Below are 18126 nucleotides of genomic sequence, written 5' to 3'. Positions count from 1 at the left end.
TATGATATAGATGGGGAGGTGATGGGCAGCATCATGGTCACTTGTCATTTGGCCTGAGCTATACACCACACTAGCAGTTGCTAATTTTGGAATAACTGAGCCACTTTAGCCTCCCTCCCTGCAAACAATCAATTTGTCAACTGATCTATAGCTCTGTAGTGCATTCGTGGTTTTCAGCCTGAATAAGGATGAAGAATCAGGTTCTCACCCGCCCACCCATTAAAATACCCTGGCCCAGATCTTCTTGGTGGTAAGTCCTGTTATAACTCTGCTTAAGTCAGATATCCAGTGGAGTGATGCCAATTTGCATCAAATTAAGTGATGCTAATTGAGGTTTATTTTTCTTTTAATTTTGCTTTAACTGATGAGGGCAAGGGAAGTGGTTCAGATGCTCTGCTGCAAAATCAACAGAGCCTTATTTCATATCCTCCCTCTGTGGAGCTCTAACCATCTACAGGAGCAAACAATTTGCCTCTGAGACATCTCCAGCTTTATATGAAGCGGGCTTTTCAGATTAGGAGGCTCATTTTCAGAGGAAAATTTCAGTGATACATTTTGAGTTTCAGAGTATCCCAAACAAAATGCTTAAATAACATCAGTTTTTTTCATAATAATTTTTGATGTTAAATCTGGCAACGGCTGATGTGTTTTATAGGATGAGACTATTTTGAAGGTACCTCTGTTGTTGCTGAATGTTTAAATTAGGATGGTTGATGAGAAAATAAACCAGAGCTTCCAAGACTTTAGGGATACCAGTTATGAATAGCCCTACTAAAAATATTTGCATAAGAGGATTCCTGAATATATGTCTGTGAATACCTGTATTGACTTTGAAAGAAGTGAAATAAAATGTTAACTGGAATTTAATATAGGAGAAGAAAGAACAGAAAGAACCACACTGCAACTTATAGAATAATCACTTACTGATAGATATTTTCTGTGTCTGTACCATATGCTGCAGCCAGATTTGCCCACCACACAAGAGCAGTTTGGGGGTGGAATAGTTAATGTCTGTCGACTGCTCAGAATCACTGCTGTTATTAATTGTCCTCCAGTATAGAACGTGTACATTTTACATTAATACACTGACTAGCAAGACAGAGCATGCAGTTTCTAGCTGGGGAAGCTGGAATTTCAGAAATAGCTTGGCTCTTCACTTTGATTACTTTCTGGCTGGAGAGTTGGAGTCAAGCTAATTCATTTTGTAAACATTGCTGGTCATTCATATACAGTACATGGCATGAATCAGCGCCGGACAGTCAGACGGGTGCAAGTTCAAAAGTCCAGATTAAAATTACCATTTCACTGCACACACTATAATCCAGGCACAAAGTAAGAAGGATCATATATGTACTCAGGCAAAATTCCCACCCCCCCCAAAAAGTGGAAGGTTTCCTTAAGAAAGGTGAAGAGACAAGGGTCCTCACTATTTGCTGATGAGCAATCCACCCCTTGCACCCTAACAGTCAGCTTTCAACAAATATTTATACAGCTCAGGGATACAGCTATAGCTGCAACATTTCAGCACAAATATTAGGCCACAACCTCAGCGAGTCTAAATTGGCCTCAGTGGCATTACAGTGATTTACAATAGCAGAGCTTCTCCCTCCTTTTATTTTTTTCCTCAGTGTGCCTCTGACACAGTATGCTATACTTGCTTCTTTGGTTGAAGAGTGGATTCATTTTAAAGTAAAAAATAATTTTAAACCATTCTACTAAAGTTTCTGCTAAATTTGAAGAGGGGCTCAGCAAAAAAAGGAAGATGTGTTAGAAAGGTGACTGTGAGTTTTCTGTAGCACAGCAGCATCAGCTGAGTTGGGGTGCTAAGGCAGAAAGCCATTCAAAAACAGAGTAATTGACTCTTTTGTTAAAAAAGGATTATTTATATATATATATGTACAAACAAACATAAAATCTGGTTTTACTACTCCCATTGCAGAAGTCCATTGTGTGTGTTAGTTTAACAGCAGTTATGTGGAGATATAACTACACAGTTGTGTATTATAATATTTGTTACTCAATGTCACTAAGCCAGAATTCTTAAAAAATATATGAAGTATTAATTTTTTTTCTCCAGTTTTTCAAAACAGGAAACATTAGTAAAGCAGTATTTTTTTTTTCCAGTGTGATTTGAAGCTGGACACTGAGAAATGGATTACATTGCATATTTTCTAGACAAACATAGGGATTAATTTAAATTATTCCCCTAAATCAAAATAACTAGACTTTTTGGCAGCCTTTGAAGTTTAATGAATGTTTATTCTTGCCATCAAGTGTAGGTTTTGGGACACCCTGCAGGACCACTAAAACAAGATGATCTAAAGCTATTTATATAAAATAAGCCAAAGCCAAGATGTTTGTATTCAAGTCATGAAGAAAATGCAAGTATTTAAAAGCAGCTAATATTTTGTTTTACAAATTCCAAGTTAAAGATGCAGAGTTTTTCCCACTGTACTGTCAATGTCTGTAGCTCAGGGTTTATACATTAACTACAGTTCTGATGATTTCAAAAGTAGACTTGATATAGAAGAGGTCTCTGCTGCAGCTTGTATGCTCTCCTAGGGCTGGTTTCCACTCTTTTAGGGACACAGAAAAAGTTGCTTTGCTCTTATCAGAGAATTCCTTTCAAATGTCTCTTATCAAAGTTGACAACAAGTACATATTACTTACAGACATTTCAATGTGGATTTTCTGTAGAAGCAAATTAAATCAGGTCATGGGATGTAATAAACCAGACATAGGATTTCCAAATACATTCTATTTCTTTTGTGGTTAACACTTTTTGAAGTGCACCACTGAAATGCTGCATAAATGTAAAATCCGGTTTGCCTCTGATGACTGTGATTGATTAAAACAGTAGGTAACGTTCTTGGAGATATTTAGCTTTTGATAATTCAGCCATACAGACAGTCTCCGATTTTTTTTATTTTTTTTCTGGAGGGCCATTTTCACATGTACAAAAAATCCTTGAAAACTAGATATTTTTTATATCTAAAATTCACAGCATGTCTTGCTGTTAAATTGCCACCTTAGAGGCCTTTTTTAAATTTCATTGAAAATGCATATTAAATCAAAGTGATAGACACATGTAATGTAAAATGTCTGTCAACAATTAGAATCCCATTTGGAAGTTTGTAAAGCATAACAATTTAAAATGAATTTAAATTGAGAAGGAAAGTTTTTAGATTGAGAAGGAAAGTTTTAGCCTGCAGTATTGCAATTTTGTTCAGAACAAATTTAGGGGCTTTTTTTCTCTTTTCTGAGTGAAGGAGAAATAAAAGAGCCAGAGCTTCTAATGTAGTTGTTTCACTATCATGTGTCAGTCAAGCAATTTCATTCTTTCAACAATAAAGTCCAAATTATATTATTTTATTTTGAAAGATATAACAAAGCATCAAGTATGCAAATAATGTAGTTCCATGTAAAATCATGTTGCCCTGTTATGGAATGATAGAATAGCCCAGGCTGTTCAAAAGATCATCTGATCCAACCTTTTAATGTCAAGGAACCTCGAACACATTGCAGCTGAGCCACTTGATAAATTTGTGCTTTTGTATTGAAAAGTGCAACTGGTTTTATTTGGATAGACTAAATCCTTATCCAGTAACATCCACGTGGTTTGAAAAAAATCCTTTAAGGGAAGCTTTATTAAATATCCTTTGTATTCTTCTAAGGTTTTACAAGCTTTACATACAAACCTCCTGGATATCCTGAAACCATGGGATCCACAGGAAAACGGGACCTGTGGCACACTGAGACCAAGTGCCTCCAAGGCAGTTTTGACCTTGTGTTGCTGCACCACTGAAGACTTCCCTACCTAAATGGTTCTGAGATTGGCAGTTAAAAGGGTACAAAATTTGGGATGACACCTGGATTTTCTGAAAATGTAGCACCTAGCAAAATCTGGAGTTAGAGTAGGGTTTGTGGCTAATATTTATTGAATGCAACGTAACCATGTACAGTATAGTTTGCCATAAAATGAAAGTATTTTCAATTAAGTTCAAATTTTGTAGGTTTTTTTTTTTTTTTTTTTTTTTTTAGTTTTATAATATGCACGTTTCCAAGCAGTATTCCACAGTGTCAGACTTCTACACTGAAATTAGAATAATCTTGCAGATATATGCCAAAGCTTCAAGCACAGAACATTGTATTCTCTGTAGTGATCCATAGCTCTTTTGAGCAGATACACTTCCAGGACTGATACTTGTGTGTAATTCCTCCAGATTAAATTCTGGCTGTTTCTAGACATTCCAGTTATCACTTGGATTGATTTTATGAGAATGACAAGAAGGAAACAGAATAATAAGAAATCAAAGCATATTCTACAGTTAATTTCTGAGAACCTTACATAGTGTGCTACAGGTTACAATTACTACAAAAAAAGATAGTGTGATATCAGAGAAAAAAATGGATGCAAATTACCAGTAGCTGGTTTTGTCTTTCGTTATTTAGTATTTTGATTGTCTTTGAGTAATCTCGTTGAAGGGCCGAGATTACCCACGATTAGCAGATTTGAACAGGTGGTTTAAGGAGCTGTACTCTGAAAATGTCATAGTTGTTTTGCTTCGAGAAGCAGTGAGTGCTTTCCCAGTCACCAGCAAGCAATTCCTGCAGGCTTCCCTGAATGTGGCAACCAGCACCCGTTACGGGATTTTGTTGCTCTAGGCAAAACATTAAACGCAGGCCCCTCCCAAGGCACAGTCTATAGCACAGGAACGTGTTACTGAACATTCTGCAGCCCTGGGCAGCTGCGTGCTCCGTGGGGCTGCTGGTGCCAGTGCTGGCCCCAAATGTAGGGGTACCAGTCTGGCTCCCCCATTAGGCTCACGGCCACCTCGCTTTCACCTTTGCACTGAGTTTACCTCATTGCTTCTGCTGAGCGTGACCCGTCGCTGCACATGGGCAGGGCTTGTTCCACTTTCGAGCCATCTGCCAGCAGTGGGGCAAAGAGGCAGCAGGTCTGGCAGCCCTTTGAGAGCAGCACTGCCTGAAACTGATTTTTGCTATTTGAAAATTCTGGGAGTGAAATAAAGAGAAAGTGAATGATCCTGCTTGAACAGAGTGAGCACAATGTTATTGTGTTGTGACATTATATGTACAGGGTTGGAGAGGACAGTACTGAAGCTGGAGAAAGGAATGAACCATATTTATCCTTTCTTTAATTCCACTTAATTCAGTACATTGCTAATGCATGTGGCTCTATGTTTTCATTTAACTATTATTCTTGTGTATTATAGCACTGCTTTTGTGCAGCATGGAAATGGAAGCTGCTTCAACAGCAGAAGAAGCCAGGTTGACTAAACTCAAGAGACAGAACAAGTGACTTCCAGCCTTACAATGTATGGGAGTGCAAAGGTATGGAACTGTCAACTAAACATGTTAACAACAGCATTGTTACTAAGAGGTATGGGATTTACATGCTAGTCATTGTCACTGATGCCTTCTCTAAATCTTTCCTTTATATAACAGTTGTTTACACTCCTGAAGTTAGTAATGGGCCTGATCTGGCACACTCACACAAATACAGCTCCTCTCAGAAATCAGTTTGTATAGACTGGGGGCTTAGATGCATATTTTATTTGCAAACAGCTGGAACAGTTTAAGAAGTTACTGCATCACGCTTTGTTGCCCCATGCAGGAGATTTCCATCCCTTGCTGTCAAGGATGTCGTGCAAACGTTTCTCCTCATGCTGGTGCAGTACAGACTGGCAGAGCCCTCCATAGCAGTTGCCTCAGCTCACTGGTGGGACAGTGACTTCCAGGTGTGGGGCAGTGATGAACGGTGGTCAGAAACGTGTTCCATCATCACAGTTATCCCCTCCTCCAGATTTGCTCAGGTGCAGTTCTAGACTGAAACACTGCTCGTGGTGTGCTGCTTCCTGCACAAGGATGAATGTCACCAATCATGTTTAGGATTGGGCACTCACACTGCAAACTTCTGAGGACAAGAAAAGTAGCTTCTCATGTTGTCAGAAATGAATATATGCTGTATCCTTGAGTTTTACAAACTTTGATGGAAGTTATCCCTAAATGTAGCATGTTGTCTTATACTCAAATAGGATTCTCCCTGATGTGCTTTGCCTGCTGCAGGATGTATGTGACATACTGATGGTTGAATTGCTGAACCATTGCAAACTGGGTCTACTGTTGTCTTTGCATGTAGGATTTTTGCACCAAATACCTTTAGTATTATCTAAAACTTACTCAAGCTTTAAATTATTATTCAGGCAGTACTTCTAGGGTGTCAGTGGCCAGGAGCAAGCTCAGATGAGCTTAATGATTGTGTACAGTCATGGGGAGAGCCAGTTAGTCTGCAGAAAGCTGCTTACAACATGCAAATAGATGTGTTCTGCAGCCCTGGACGCTCCATGTGAGAGGGAATTTGAAGTTCTGTGAAGAAGGGCTGAAACACAGAATACGTAACTCAGGGTGAGATTCAAGAGATAGTTTGTAAAGCTAGGATGAAAGTCCAGGCTTACTACATAAAGCATGTGAAGGATGGAAACAATTTTTCTAACCCCAAATCCGGTTTCTGGATTTCCGAGGAAGGGTCTTTTAAGTCTCTTTTTGAGGACTGTTCTTTGAATCCTGTTACTTGAGCTTCTCTTACGTAAGGAAAGGAAACTACGAGGCTCATTTTCTAGGTGGTAGCTGTGTGATCTTGAGTTTATGAAGCAGCAGTTTTCAAGGCTCTTTCTGGGTCACTGATGTAGTATCTGCTGATAGTTCAGTAGAGCTGGCTGGCAGCTCAGCGCTCAACTCTTTCCTCTCTTTTCTACTGTGGAATTATTCTAAGAAATCAGAAAATCCTGGAGTTACCTTTTGAGGTAGGTAATGGCTATTGTTGCCATCTGAACATTATATGATCACTAATGGGAAGAAAAGAAAACTGCAAAAGTGTGGTTGGGGGATCAGATTGCTCCACGAGGAAATGGGCTCCCCGCAGGACCAGATAGTGCATGTGCAAGTCGGTGAGGGAACAATATTTGCACTCAGAGAGGTACGTGCTGCATAGTGCCATTGCAGACCAGTTCTCTTAACAGGCTGGCTCAAACTGGGGGCAGAAGGTGCGTGGGGAGGACTCTGCTTAGCTCAGGCATGGAAAGCAGAACATTATTCATGAGGCATTTACTTTATTGCAAGTAGCGGCTGCCAGGCCAGCTCCGTGTGTTGATGCAGAGAGCATGACAATTTTCACGTTGTAAACACCATGCATTAATCAGGGCACCTCAATATTATGCAAACAAAATGCACGTACTTACAAATACTTCCACTGTATTCGAATCAAAAATATGTCATGAAAAGGAGAGGGCTTGTCAGGTTCATTTCATTAGGCAAGAAATTTGGGACTCTACAGGCAACATTTCCCCTGAGGCTTGAAGCATGTTTATTCTTTAATCGCTATGTATTCTCCAGATTAAAATCAAACCTTAAAATGTAAATAAAAATGCACACTCTGTAAATCTGATTTGACAGCAAAATTCTTTTTGTGCCAACAACAGTTCTTACTTTGTTAGATGACTACCTTGTAAAAAATCATCTGTAGGTTCTATTACAGAGAAAATTGTCATGTGAAATTTTGGCCTTCTATTTGTATTTTGACAGACTATAGAACTCCTGTGCAATTTTGATTCAAAGGTAAGCAAATCCCGAGGGAACACCTTTTTTAAGAACACATATTTTTCCTCAAATATCCTGGAAAATACCTCCCTCGGTCCTACTCCTTCATTTGCTTTTTAATGGCTCCCACCTCCATATTTTATACTATTTTAAATAGTTCTTTGACAAAGAAATTATAGTTATGTATTTTATTAAAAAACAACACTAAGACTCTCATAAATAGGTACCCGGACGCACAGCAATTGAGTGAAGTTTTCCTACTGCATAAAGGCACTTTTCTTAAAGCAAGATGTCAAGAGGAAATCTTGACTGATATAGCTAGTTATAGCTCATCCTCTGATATCAGATGTATTTTTTTCATGACTCTTCTTTTGACATGTACATATTTCAGTGTCTCTTTCTTTTTTTTTTCCCTTGTCCTATCCTGAGGTATTTATGTGATGAGAGACATCACAGTATGTCTTTGGAAGATGTCTTTGCAGCCCAGAATGGTTTTTAGGTTTTGGTTTTGTTTTTTGTTTTTTTTTTTTTAATCTAGGGCTGGAGAAATCTCTGTCACTTCATTTCTAAACTTCTGGTTCTCTGGTGGAGCCACATGGTGGCTTTATATGGCTGTGATACACTAGGATATTAAAAAAAAAAAATTAAACTGGGATGCAGAGGCATGTGGCTTGCAGAGAAAACTTCCCCTGTGGCACCAAATAAAATTCTTGGTTCTCTATAGAACTAATAGACTCATTCTGACCATACCTGATGACCACTGTGTAACAAATTAGTGGGAAAGTTTTCTGACCTAAGCAGCCTATCTGAAAGACTCTCTAATTTATTTTTAACCTAAAAAAAAAAAGGTACATAAAGGATAGAGTGATACCTTGGGAGCAATAATAATGTTGAAATCAAGAATCAAGACACTTTCTCAAGTGTATGGTATTTAATTAAAAAAAATTCTTATTTTTTAGCATGGGAAATAATACATTCTAATATAAAAAGATGTCAAATAGAGGAAATAATGATAGGCTTCAGGGGGTGAGAATATTTGTAATTACTTGCACTCTCTAGTCATGTAAAAGTGCACAGAAATCTTTTGCAGTGCTGCATATTTATCTTTCTGTATGTTGTTTTCCTGCCTTGTGAGCTGTAGATACAGAATAGTTGCCTATACACTGATGTGGGATATTTTTTTATTCCTTGGATTTTAACTCTCTTGCCCGAGTAAGAGAATTTTCCATCTAGCTTGTTTACTTCATGATTTATGTCTGAATTGACAGAGTCCTTTGGAGGCATTCGTGTTAAATTTGAAACAAACATATTTAATGCTCGTGTTGTAATAAAACAGCTAAAAGAGCAGATTAAAAAGATATGCACAGAGGGGTCTGATTGATTGAGGGATTGATTTTACTACTTTTCCCGTAGGTGGGTAGTGATGGCTGTAAATCTCTTGATAATCATTTCAGAAGCACCTTCATCAATAAACTCAAAAGGGACAGCTAGGTGTAAAAATTTGCCGGCCATCAGGTCAAACAAAAGGCAGCAAATGTGTAAAGAAAGAATTGAATTAAATAATCCCACCTTGACTGGTTATGGCATTAGTCATTTTTATCTCGGGGGCGGAGGAGTCCCCATCATTGAGATTCTCTGGGATTTAGGGGAGAGAGAGGGAGAGGTTCTTTCCCTGTTTTTTTTTTTTCCCTTTTTCCTTTGGCTCAACCCGTATTGCTTACGATTCAATTATGCGGCTAAAAGCTTGTGTTTGTGAGCAATGATCAATTATTAGTTGTCAGTAATAATGGAGAAGGATTCAATTCTGGTGCCCCCTCCCCTTTTTTTTTTTTTCCTTCCCCCTGGAGAATTACCATTAGGAAATGAATTAAAAAAGAAAAAAAAAAAAAAAGGAAGAAAAAAAAAAAAGCCAGAAGAGAGAGCAAGGAAGGGGGAAGCTGACAGTATGTCCACAAAAGTAGTTATACCTAAACCCACACAGTCACAGGACTTGAAATGTCCATAGTGAATAGCATGATCCAGGCTATTGATAATAAAACAATTCCGGAGAGCTGGTGCTTGCTGCCCCGGGGTAGCTGCGCCCCAGGACTGTCTCAAAAGTTTATTATACATCGGAGCATAAAGCCAAGTTCCCAGCTGACTGCAGCATCTGGAAGCCCCTAATTACACACATTTCTAAAATATATGTAACCTGTGTTAGCTGACAAACGGCAAACTTGCGAGGTCAGCTGCGGCGCCGTTTGCAACTCCAGTGCAGTGTAGCTTTTTCAGCTAAAATAAAGGCAAAAAGAGAACATAGAAAACGAGGAGGAAGAGAAGGAAGGAAAAAAATATAAAGACCAAGCGCCCTGCTATAATTGGAAGGCGCGTATTTTCGCAGGGTGACCGTGCGAGTGGCCCGCTTACCGGGGAGGCTCTTTCCCGCAGCCGGTACCGCCGTGCGGGGCAGCGGGGCCGGCGCGGAGCCGCAGGTTGGGCTGCCCCGACCCTCGGCTGCCTCCGCCGTGGAGCTGCCGCCAGCCCCGAGCGGCTCGGGCGGGAGGGGTCGGGGGGCATGTGCACAAAATATTTAATCAGTTGGATTCCCCCCCCCCCCCCCCCCCCGCACCCCAGATCGCTATTAAAGATGTATTGTAACTGTATGAGGGGATCGCGCAGCTTTTAACCCCACCGTGTTACGGGTGTTGTGTCTGATCGCAAACCTTAATAACAATAATCCAGTCTAGTGTGATGCATCTCATTGGAATCGTCTCTCAGCAGAATGAACTGCAAATTATCCCCTGTTTACCATCTCCCTTCAGTGCTCATCTCAATGAACTGGAGATCGATCCCCACCACGGGTGTCTTGCAGCCAGACTGATTTGCATTGAAGCACATTAGAAAGCCTCCCACCTCCATTAAAAAGAATAATCCGAGGGGGAAAAAAAAATCTCCAAGGTGTGGCGGGGAGGGAAAAATATGTCACTGTCATTTGGAGCTTCGAGAGGGAAAACCCGAGATCAGAGTATTTACGCTTGTGAACTCTCACAACTTCTGTTAGAGACAATGACGTTTAATTGATATATTGCTATCAACAACAATAAAGACCGATTTTTTTCTAGCCCTGGCACTGCTGCTCTGCCCCCACCCTTTCCCCACCCCTCCCGGCCCCCAGCGAAGGAGAGGAAAACAAACAATAAATAATCAACCGGTCCTGGATGAAATACTAGGCGCCGCTTTAGCATTAGCGAGGAGAAGAGAAACGAAAAAAAAAGTTGTAAAACTTAATTTCTCCAAATTAATTTCTTTTTCTTTAAACTACTCTTTTTCTTCTTGTTGTTGCTGTTGTTGCTTTTTAATTACCCGTCCACGGCCGCCTTTTTCCAGCCACGAAGTAAAGGTACTGCGCATCTGGGGAAATTTGTCTCAAGCTTAATCGGCAAAAGTATAATGAAATTGTAAACGCGAATAATTTTGGGAGAGCGTCTGGCTTAGAAACCGTAAGAAACTAATGGAGTTAGAAATACAGACACAAATATGCAATAGATCCGCGTGGGTATTTTGTGTGCATCTAGGTGTGACTAGCAGTGAGTAACGTGTGCACTTCTGTGCGTTCAGGTTCGGTTTCTTTCCCACTGTCTCAGGGTAAGGAGGGTGACAGCCTGCGCTGAGTGTATCCATCTCTGCCGAAACATCTCTTTAAATATTCAGTGAAAAATAATGTCATGTGAAGTACCACCTATAGCAGCATTATTATCTTCATTCTTCAACATCATCCCCGCTGATAGCTTCGTTTGTCTTTTTCTCAAAATCTACTGTACCGAATGCTGCGGGGAGGGAGGGGGCTCGCCCTGTGTAGAAATGAAAAGAAGCGTCAGTGACCACTTTGCAACGCTGACTAAATACTGGAGTGGCACCTGGGAGGCTTTTTCGGTTCGTATGCGTTTTTTTGGTTGTTTTTTGCGGCTGTTTTTTTCCCCAACCCTTCTTCATAAACGTTTTACTGTCTCTTTCGTTTAATAATGAGAAGAAAACGCCAGTGAGCCGGTTCCTCGAATGGGAAGATTTGTCCCTCTCTCCCTTCTCCTCTCGCTCACTCTCTAGGTTTTACCGGCTCATTTGAAATTGAAATGAGTTGTATCTGATCAGCCTCTTGCTTTTACAGAGAGTTTGTTAATATTAATACGGGAAAAAGGAGTAGCTTCTATAGAAGAGTAAATAATCCAGCGGGGGGAGTAGGAGGAGAGAGCACTAGATGGGTCAGGGTGGAGGGAAAAAAGCCGCCTGCGCTCCTGCTTCTGCCGGTTCAGCTTATTTCACAGAGTTAACTTTCCGTGCCCGGAGCAGCGCGACACGCGGAGGGGCGCGGACAGCGGAGCTCGGGGGGACACCCGCCATTTACCCACGGTGCACGTGTAGCGCTGGACATACGAGATATTAAAACCAGCGTTATCTGTAGCCTCTTTGCAACTAAACTTTTTATTTCAAGACCGTGACATTTGTTTGTAAGACGTCTCTCCTCTGGAAGTAACACACGGGCGTAAAAGTTCGGTGTGTGATGTATGTATCCCATGACAGGAGCTCAGTGCCCGCAGGGTCCCCGTGCTGGGAGTGTTCGGGACCGGGGACAAGCAGGGGAGCGCAGGGGCCCCGGACAGCCCCGGCGGGCCACACTGAGCGCAGCCCGGCCGGCCCCGGGACCCTGCGCGGCACCGCGGCCGGGCCGTTCCGCTCCGCGCTCCGCTCGGCGCGGCCAGGGGCGCCTCCGGCGGGCAGATGCGCGTCGCTCCCGCGTCCGAGAGGGAAACAAAAGTCAGGAGCGACCCGGGAGGGGAGGGGGGAAGATCGGGGAAGCGGAGGCGCCCGCGGGCCGGGCGGGGGAGCGGAGCGGGGCCGCGGAGGGAGGACGCGCCGCCCGTCCCCGGCCCCGCTCGCCCCGCGCTCCGCGGGCGGACTGACGGCGGGCGCAGCCAACCCGCGCGGCGCGGGGGCGGAGCGGCCGCCCGGTCCGCCCGCCGCTCCCAGCGGCGCCCTAATTGTCCTGGGAATGTGTGAGGTAAAAAACAAACCCTTCCTATTTTCAGCACCCCTCGGGCCGTGATATATGGAAAGAGAAGTGGAGTTGCGGGGGGAGGGGGGATGAGCGGGGGAGAGCTGGAAGAGGGCGAAATGGATCTTTATTTGTAAATGCGGGGACGGGGGGGGGAAGAAAAGAAAAAAAAAAAAATCCTAAAACTTTTTGCAGCAGTGGGACGGAGCGAGCGGTAGCGCGCGGGGCCGGCGGCGGCCGGAGCGGGAGCGGGGCCGGGGCTCTGCCCGCACAGGCACTTGCCGGGTGCGGGGCCGACCCTCCGGGGCCGATGCTCCCCGCCGACCGCCCCCCGCCGTGCTTCCTCCCCCCCCCGATCGATTATTGCTCACCCTGCCCTCCCTTTACCGGTTCGGGCTGTGGGCGAGGCGGGGGGAGCTTTGGGGGGGAAAAAAAAAAAAAAGAAAAAAGAAAAAAAAAAGTGAAATGCAGCTCAAAGCTGCGGGAAGAAGGGAGGGAGGCGCGGGGAGCCCGTCGGGGCTGGAGGAAGGGGCGAGGGGAGACACATTCCTATAGTAACCAGGATGGCGCGATGCAGCTCCAGCTGGTTGCTAAGAGGGTTAAACTGTATCCAAACAGCTTTGGGGAAATCCAGCCCCTTCTCCTGCCACATGGATCGACTCATTGGGTGGGAGCGGCGGAGAGACAAGGGTCTCCAGCAAATCAGCGCCTAATTGATTAAGGCGAGCTGGTTTGAATAGAGCTGGCCATGTGCCAATCGCCTTTCAAAGAGCCCCTCTATGATTAATCGCAATGCATTATTGATAATCATAATTATAGCAGGACACATGCGCGGTGCGCGGAGGATCGGGGAGGCTGGGGGGGGGAGGCTCGATTTCCGTAATTTTGAGAAGATTTTTTTTTAGTAATTTTTTATTCTGCCCCAGCTGATGTTTGAGCCAGCATGTCGCGGAGGAAGCAGGCGAAGCCTCAGCATTTCCAATCCGACCCCGATCTGGCCTTGTTATCCCAGCGAAATGGTGAGTTCTTCTCCTCTCCCTCGCACACATTTTAACACAAACACACACGAAATAGATGAACTTACCTTGCGGGGAGTCGGGACCGCGTCGGGCAGCGGTGCAGGACAGAGCAGGATCTCCCGGAGTCACACGCGGGGGGGTCCTTCTGGGGTTTTGGTGCAAGTTCTTGGGTTTTATTTAATTTTTTGAACTCAGCGTTTTGTTTCGTGTGTTTCTTAACGAAACTCCAAACTCTTTCCGTTTTTTGATGTTTTCCCTCCGCCCTCTCCCAGCGGGGCGGTCTGGCATCCTGAGCCCGCAGGAGATGGATCCGCGCCCCCCGCGTCTCTCTCCGCGCCCCGTGGAGCTGGGAAACAAAGTGGGGCTGCGGTGGGGCGGCTGATCCCGTAGCCCCGCGGGACGGATGCCCCCTCCGGCCACACACGCTGCCCGCGCCGTCCCCCCGAAAGGGCCGGAAAATCCCCCCCGGGCACCCACTTTCTCGTCCGTCCCCCCTTCCCCCCCCGCGGACCCCAGCGCTCCCGCACCCCCCGCTCCCCCGCAGTCCCGCCGAGCGGAGGACGCTGCCCCGCCGCCCAGCAGCCCCGGCCTCCGGCTGCACCAAAAGCTTCCTGGAGGCGGAAAAGTTGCCGCCGCCGGGCCGGGCCGCGGGGGGATCGCCCCGTCCCGGGAGCTGCCGCCGCCGCCGCGCCGGGCTCCGCGCAGCCACCGCACCGCAAAGGGGGCTCCGCGGCCGCAGCGCGGAGGCTCCAGGGCAGCGGGGAGCTGCTGGCTTTCCCTAAGGTTGTGTTTTATTTTTATTTCTTTTCTCCGTCTCCCCCTCTCGAAGTTGGTAAGCGAGGGGGATAAGCGCTGGCTTTGTGTCTGCCAGGATTTGCAGAGAGGGAGTATGTGAAGTATCTTTTTTTTTTTTTCCCCCTTTCTTTCTCACCCCCCCTTTTCCCTCTCCTCCGGAACACGGGGATTTCGTAGGAGTCCGGCACAGCCCTGCGGGCGGCGGAGGGGACGTGCCTCTGCCCGTACCTGTGCTGGACGCGGGGCGACAAGTGGCCGGCTTAGAGCCGCGGCCGGGCGGCCCGGGGCAGCGTCCTGCCGGGGCAGCGCCCTCCCTGCGGCCGCCACCGCAGCCTCCGACCCCCCCGGCGGCCATGAGGAGGGCGAGCGCCGCAGAGCCGCGGGGGGATCCGCCGGCCGCGGCGCAGAAGCGCTTCAGGCGGGCAGGTAAGGGAGGAACGGGGTGCGGCGGAGCCCCTTCGCCTCCCGGCCCGGCCCCGCCGCTCAGGAGCACCGAGCACTTCCCGCGGCAGCTTCTCCGGGAAGCGGTGGCGCGGGACCCTTCTCCGGGAAGCGGTGGCGGTGCCGCCCGGCCCCGGGCGCGGCGGTGCCGGAGCCTCCCGGCTGCGCGGAGGGACCGCCGGGGACAGAGTCCCGGGCTCCGCACGGGGAATTCGGTCAGAAAGTTTGTGGGATGTTGTGCTTCGATTGTGAGCGTTTACCCGGCTTCCGAAATCCCCGGGACGCCCGCTTCGTACACCAGCAAATAGATCAGCATTCGCTCCGCGGAGCTCTGCGAAACGTTTCTTAAAAGTCATTTGGGTCCTGGGAGTCGACTTTTGTTTTTTAGCTGAGTTCTGCGCGTATTGAGTGCACTCGAGTTTTGCCGTTTCCTCAACATGATCCCCTTTCTCATCTCAGTAAACGTATTTATTTTTCTTACGATATTATTCCCACTTCCGCTCGAAGTTTGGAGTAGCAGTTGAGGAAGCGTTAGGGTTCTAGATGTCTTTCATCGGCCTTCTATGAAAGAATTTGGAACTTCTTAAAGTAAGCAGAGAAAAGGAAAGCTGAGATGGAAATTATCTTGCTGGGAAAGCAGAGAGGGATTTTTCACATCTTCACTTCGTATGATTGCATCTTTTGACGTTCGCTATCTGTTTTGTTTGTTTTTAGTGGATGAAACAGGTCAAAATAACCTCCAAGTATGTTTTTTAAAAGTAGCCGTTTTCTTCTGTTTTTAGTCTTTTGATCTGATTTTGCACATCGTTTTCAAGTGAAGGACAGTGGGAGTGTGAGAAAGGAATGTTAACTGAGCAGCTTTCCTGCCTGTTGCTAAAGGATGTCCTTGAAGTAAGTTGGATCTTGCCTGAAATGATGGCATGGCAGCGAAGCTTTTGTTTGGTTTACGTGGCTATCGTAAGTTAAAGAAGTGAATAGCGAAGTTTATTCTTTTTAAAAAGTAGCGAGCGGTTTCCTAGAAAAGCGATGTGCTTTACTAAAAAATCTGTAGGAGCCTTCCCTTCTCTAGTACCAATATTAGGTTATGGCTGGTTTACATGGTTAGACGATAAGTTCTGAGTAAGTTACCCAGAGGGTGTGTTTTGTAATGGTGCTTCAGGGTTCAGAACGCTGTAATAATATTAGCATAGAGCTACCCCCGCCTTTCCGGGGTCCCCGGCCCTGGCAGCAACTTCACACTTGAGCAAGACTAGGTGGGTGAGCTGCGACGGGGACGAGTTTGCGTTGTATACCTTGAAATTGCAAAACAAAACCTCGAAATTCCAAGCGCTCCTTTCTTCTCCTTTCATGCTGTGAATTCAGGTTTGCTAATCCATCCACTGTTCGCACAGGGTGCAGGCGAGTGAAGCATCGCTAGCCCTTGAGACACTTGCAGTAAGGTAGTGCTGGGCAGTGTTTTGAGCAAATGAATAGAGTGGTTCCGTGACAATTTCTTGCATATGATTTGAATTCTGGTTTATTAAAACTTTCTGCAGTGGTTTCATATCTAAAGAGCAATAGGAAAAAAGTTCATCAGACTGTAACAGCATGTTTTGGTTTGGGTTTGTTTTTTTTTTTTATCGCGCGCTCTCTCTCTTTTTTTTTTTTTTAAAGTTCAAAGCTCATGCAATTCACTCCCACCAGGAAGACTTTCCACTTTAAATGTATTTCTGGTGCAATCACTGGATAAGTTAGTTTACCCTTGCAAAACCCTGTGTATGTGCACATTTGATAAAGTTCGTATTGGAGTAACCAGAGCAGCTCTCAGATTAATAGCAGAAATTACTTGCAGCGTAAATTATATTCAACAAGTAACTAATTACTGGTAGGAAGTGGGTAGGAGATCGCAGGATTATTTCCTTTTGTTAATAACTTCAGCCACTTTTGTGACATTTTAGAATTTTTTTTTTAGTTGGTTGGAATTACATTCTGAATTGTTAAAGAATATTCTTGGAGTGTAATTTTCCAAGGCGAAAGTTACACTGGAGAAATAAACCATCTAGACTTTTAGAAAGAGAAAATATTTGTTGCTCTTCTGTATAAAGGCTCATCAGAACCTATGCCTTTTTGTGTCAATAATGGATTTTGGTGAATTCCTGCTGCAGCATTATGATCATCCACATCATTGCTATTGGGCCCATGAAAAGAAAGAAATTGTGGTTGCTTTCCTCAGTAAGATCCGAAGGACAGGATGCTCAAGAGACAGAATTGCTTAGTTAGGCTGCTTTTAGTTTGTTACGTAATTAGGCCTTTTTGTACGGTAACTGCAGTCTGTTGGTTCAGAACCCAGACACTTGTGTTTTTTCCAAAGGTGAGCCCAGGGTGTAGAGGGCCTTGTGAAATATCACTTATGCAGATGAAATTCAGAAATAATTACTGAAACCCATATGGTGGAAGTTGTCTAAACCTGGTGTTAGTTCAGACCTGTTTTGTGTGTTTCCCCTACATAACCCCAATCTTTGTCTTGCTGCAAAATATTTATGTTTTAGTTTGTACCTTATTTATCTTTTTGATGCTAAGTAGCATCTGGCTCCCCGAGGACAAGCCCTCCTGTATATTTAGCTGTACCAGTGCTTGTTGCATAACTGGCTTTTAACCATATTCATGCTTTAATTGTGGAAACATGAATCTTTATTGAAGTGACCTGAGGTGCCTCAGAAAACACAGTTACGTTTCTTGAAACTCTTTGTAAAAAACAAAAGGGGCAGCTGCTGCCAAATGCCCCTTGAAGAAGCTTTGCTGTGTGTGTTTTCCATACTTGAAGGTGCATCGCACCTCATGTGCTTCGCAGTCTTGGAAAACTGAAAGTTGGAACGCGCGAGTGAAATTGTTGCTTCGTGTCTGTATGGCTGGTGCTAGGAAAAAAAAAATGAAGTGTTCAGCTGTTTTAACCTTTGCTAGCCTCCTTCCATCCAAAGGTGACAGGGTTCAGATCACAATATGTACTTCAATATCTTGCCAGTGACCCCCGAATTGAGTCTTACTGGTTGCTTAGCAGGAAGTTAGTAGTTTATTTTAGCTTCACCTTATCAGCTTTGCTTCTTTTGCTAACCCTATTCCCCTGTCACCCCTCAGATGCCAGACCCCCGAAGAGGAGATTGACAGGTAGTTCCCATAGCTCCGTTTTACCCTCCAAACAACAGGGATTTAGTTTCTTGTCCCTTTGCCAATGTTTATGTAGTC

At 44.7% G+C, this 18126-nt stretch overlaps 1 protein-coding gene across 5 annotated transcripts in view; it reads left to right on the top strand.

Annotated features, from left to right (window-relative positions):
• The first annotated feature begins 10808 nt into the window (after window positions 1-10808).
• SALL1 (spalt like transcription factor 1) overlaps window positions 10809-18126 on the top strand; it is a 17780-nt gene continuing 10462 nt past the window's right edge. Inside the window, exons 1-2 of one of the 5 annotated variants that reach the window (XM_032701008.1) lie at window positions 10809-10999; window positions 13576-13668. In XM_032701008.1, the coding sequence (XP_032556899.1) occupies window positions 13593-13668 (76 nt within the window). In that variant the 5' untranslated portion in view covers window positions 10809-10999; window positions 13576-13592. Of the gene's footprint in view, window positions 11000-12636; window positions 12656-12748; window positions 12783-13108; window positions 13669-18126 lie in introns of those variants that run through there. The other 4 variants (XM_032701007.1, XM_032701006.1, XM_032701005.1 and 1 more) reach the window with 4 other exon arrangements.

Source organism: Chiroxiphia lanceolata, chromosome 13 (assembly GCF_009829145.1).
Source record: "Chiroxiphia lanceolata isolate bChiLan1 chromosome 13, bChiLan1.pri, whole genome shotgun sequence".
Lineage (NCBI taxonomy): Eukaryota > Metazoa > Chordata > Aves > Passeriformes > Pipridae > Chiroxiphia > Chiroxiphia lanceolata.
Note: the sequence above shows the minus strand (reverse complement) of the source record. Positions and strands in the feature narration are given on the sequence as shown.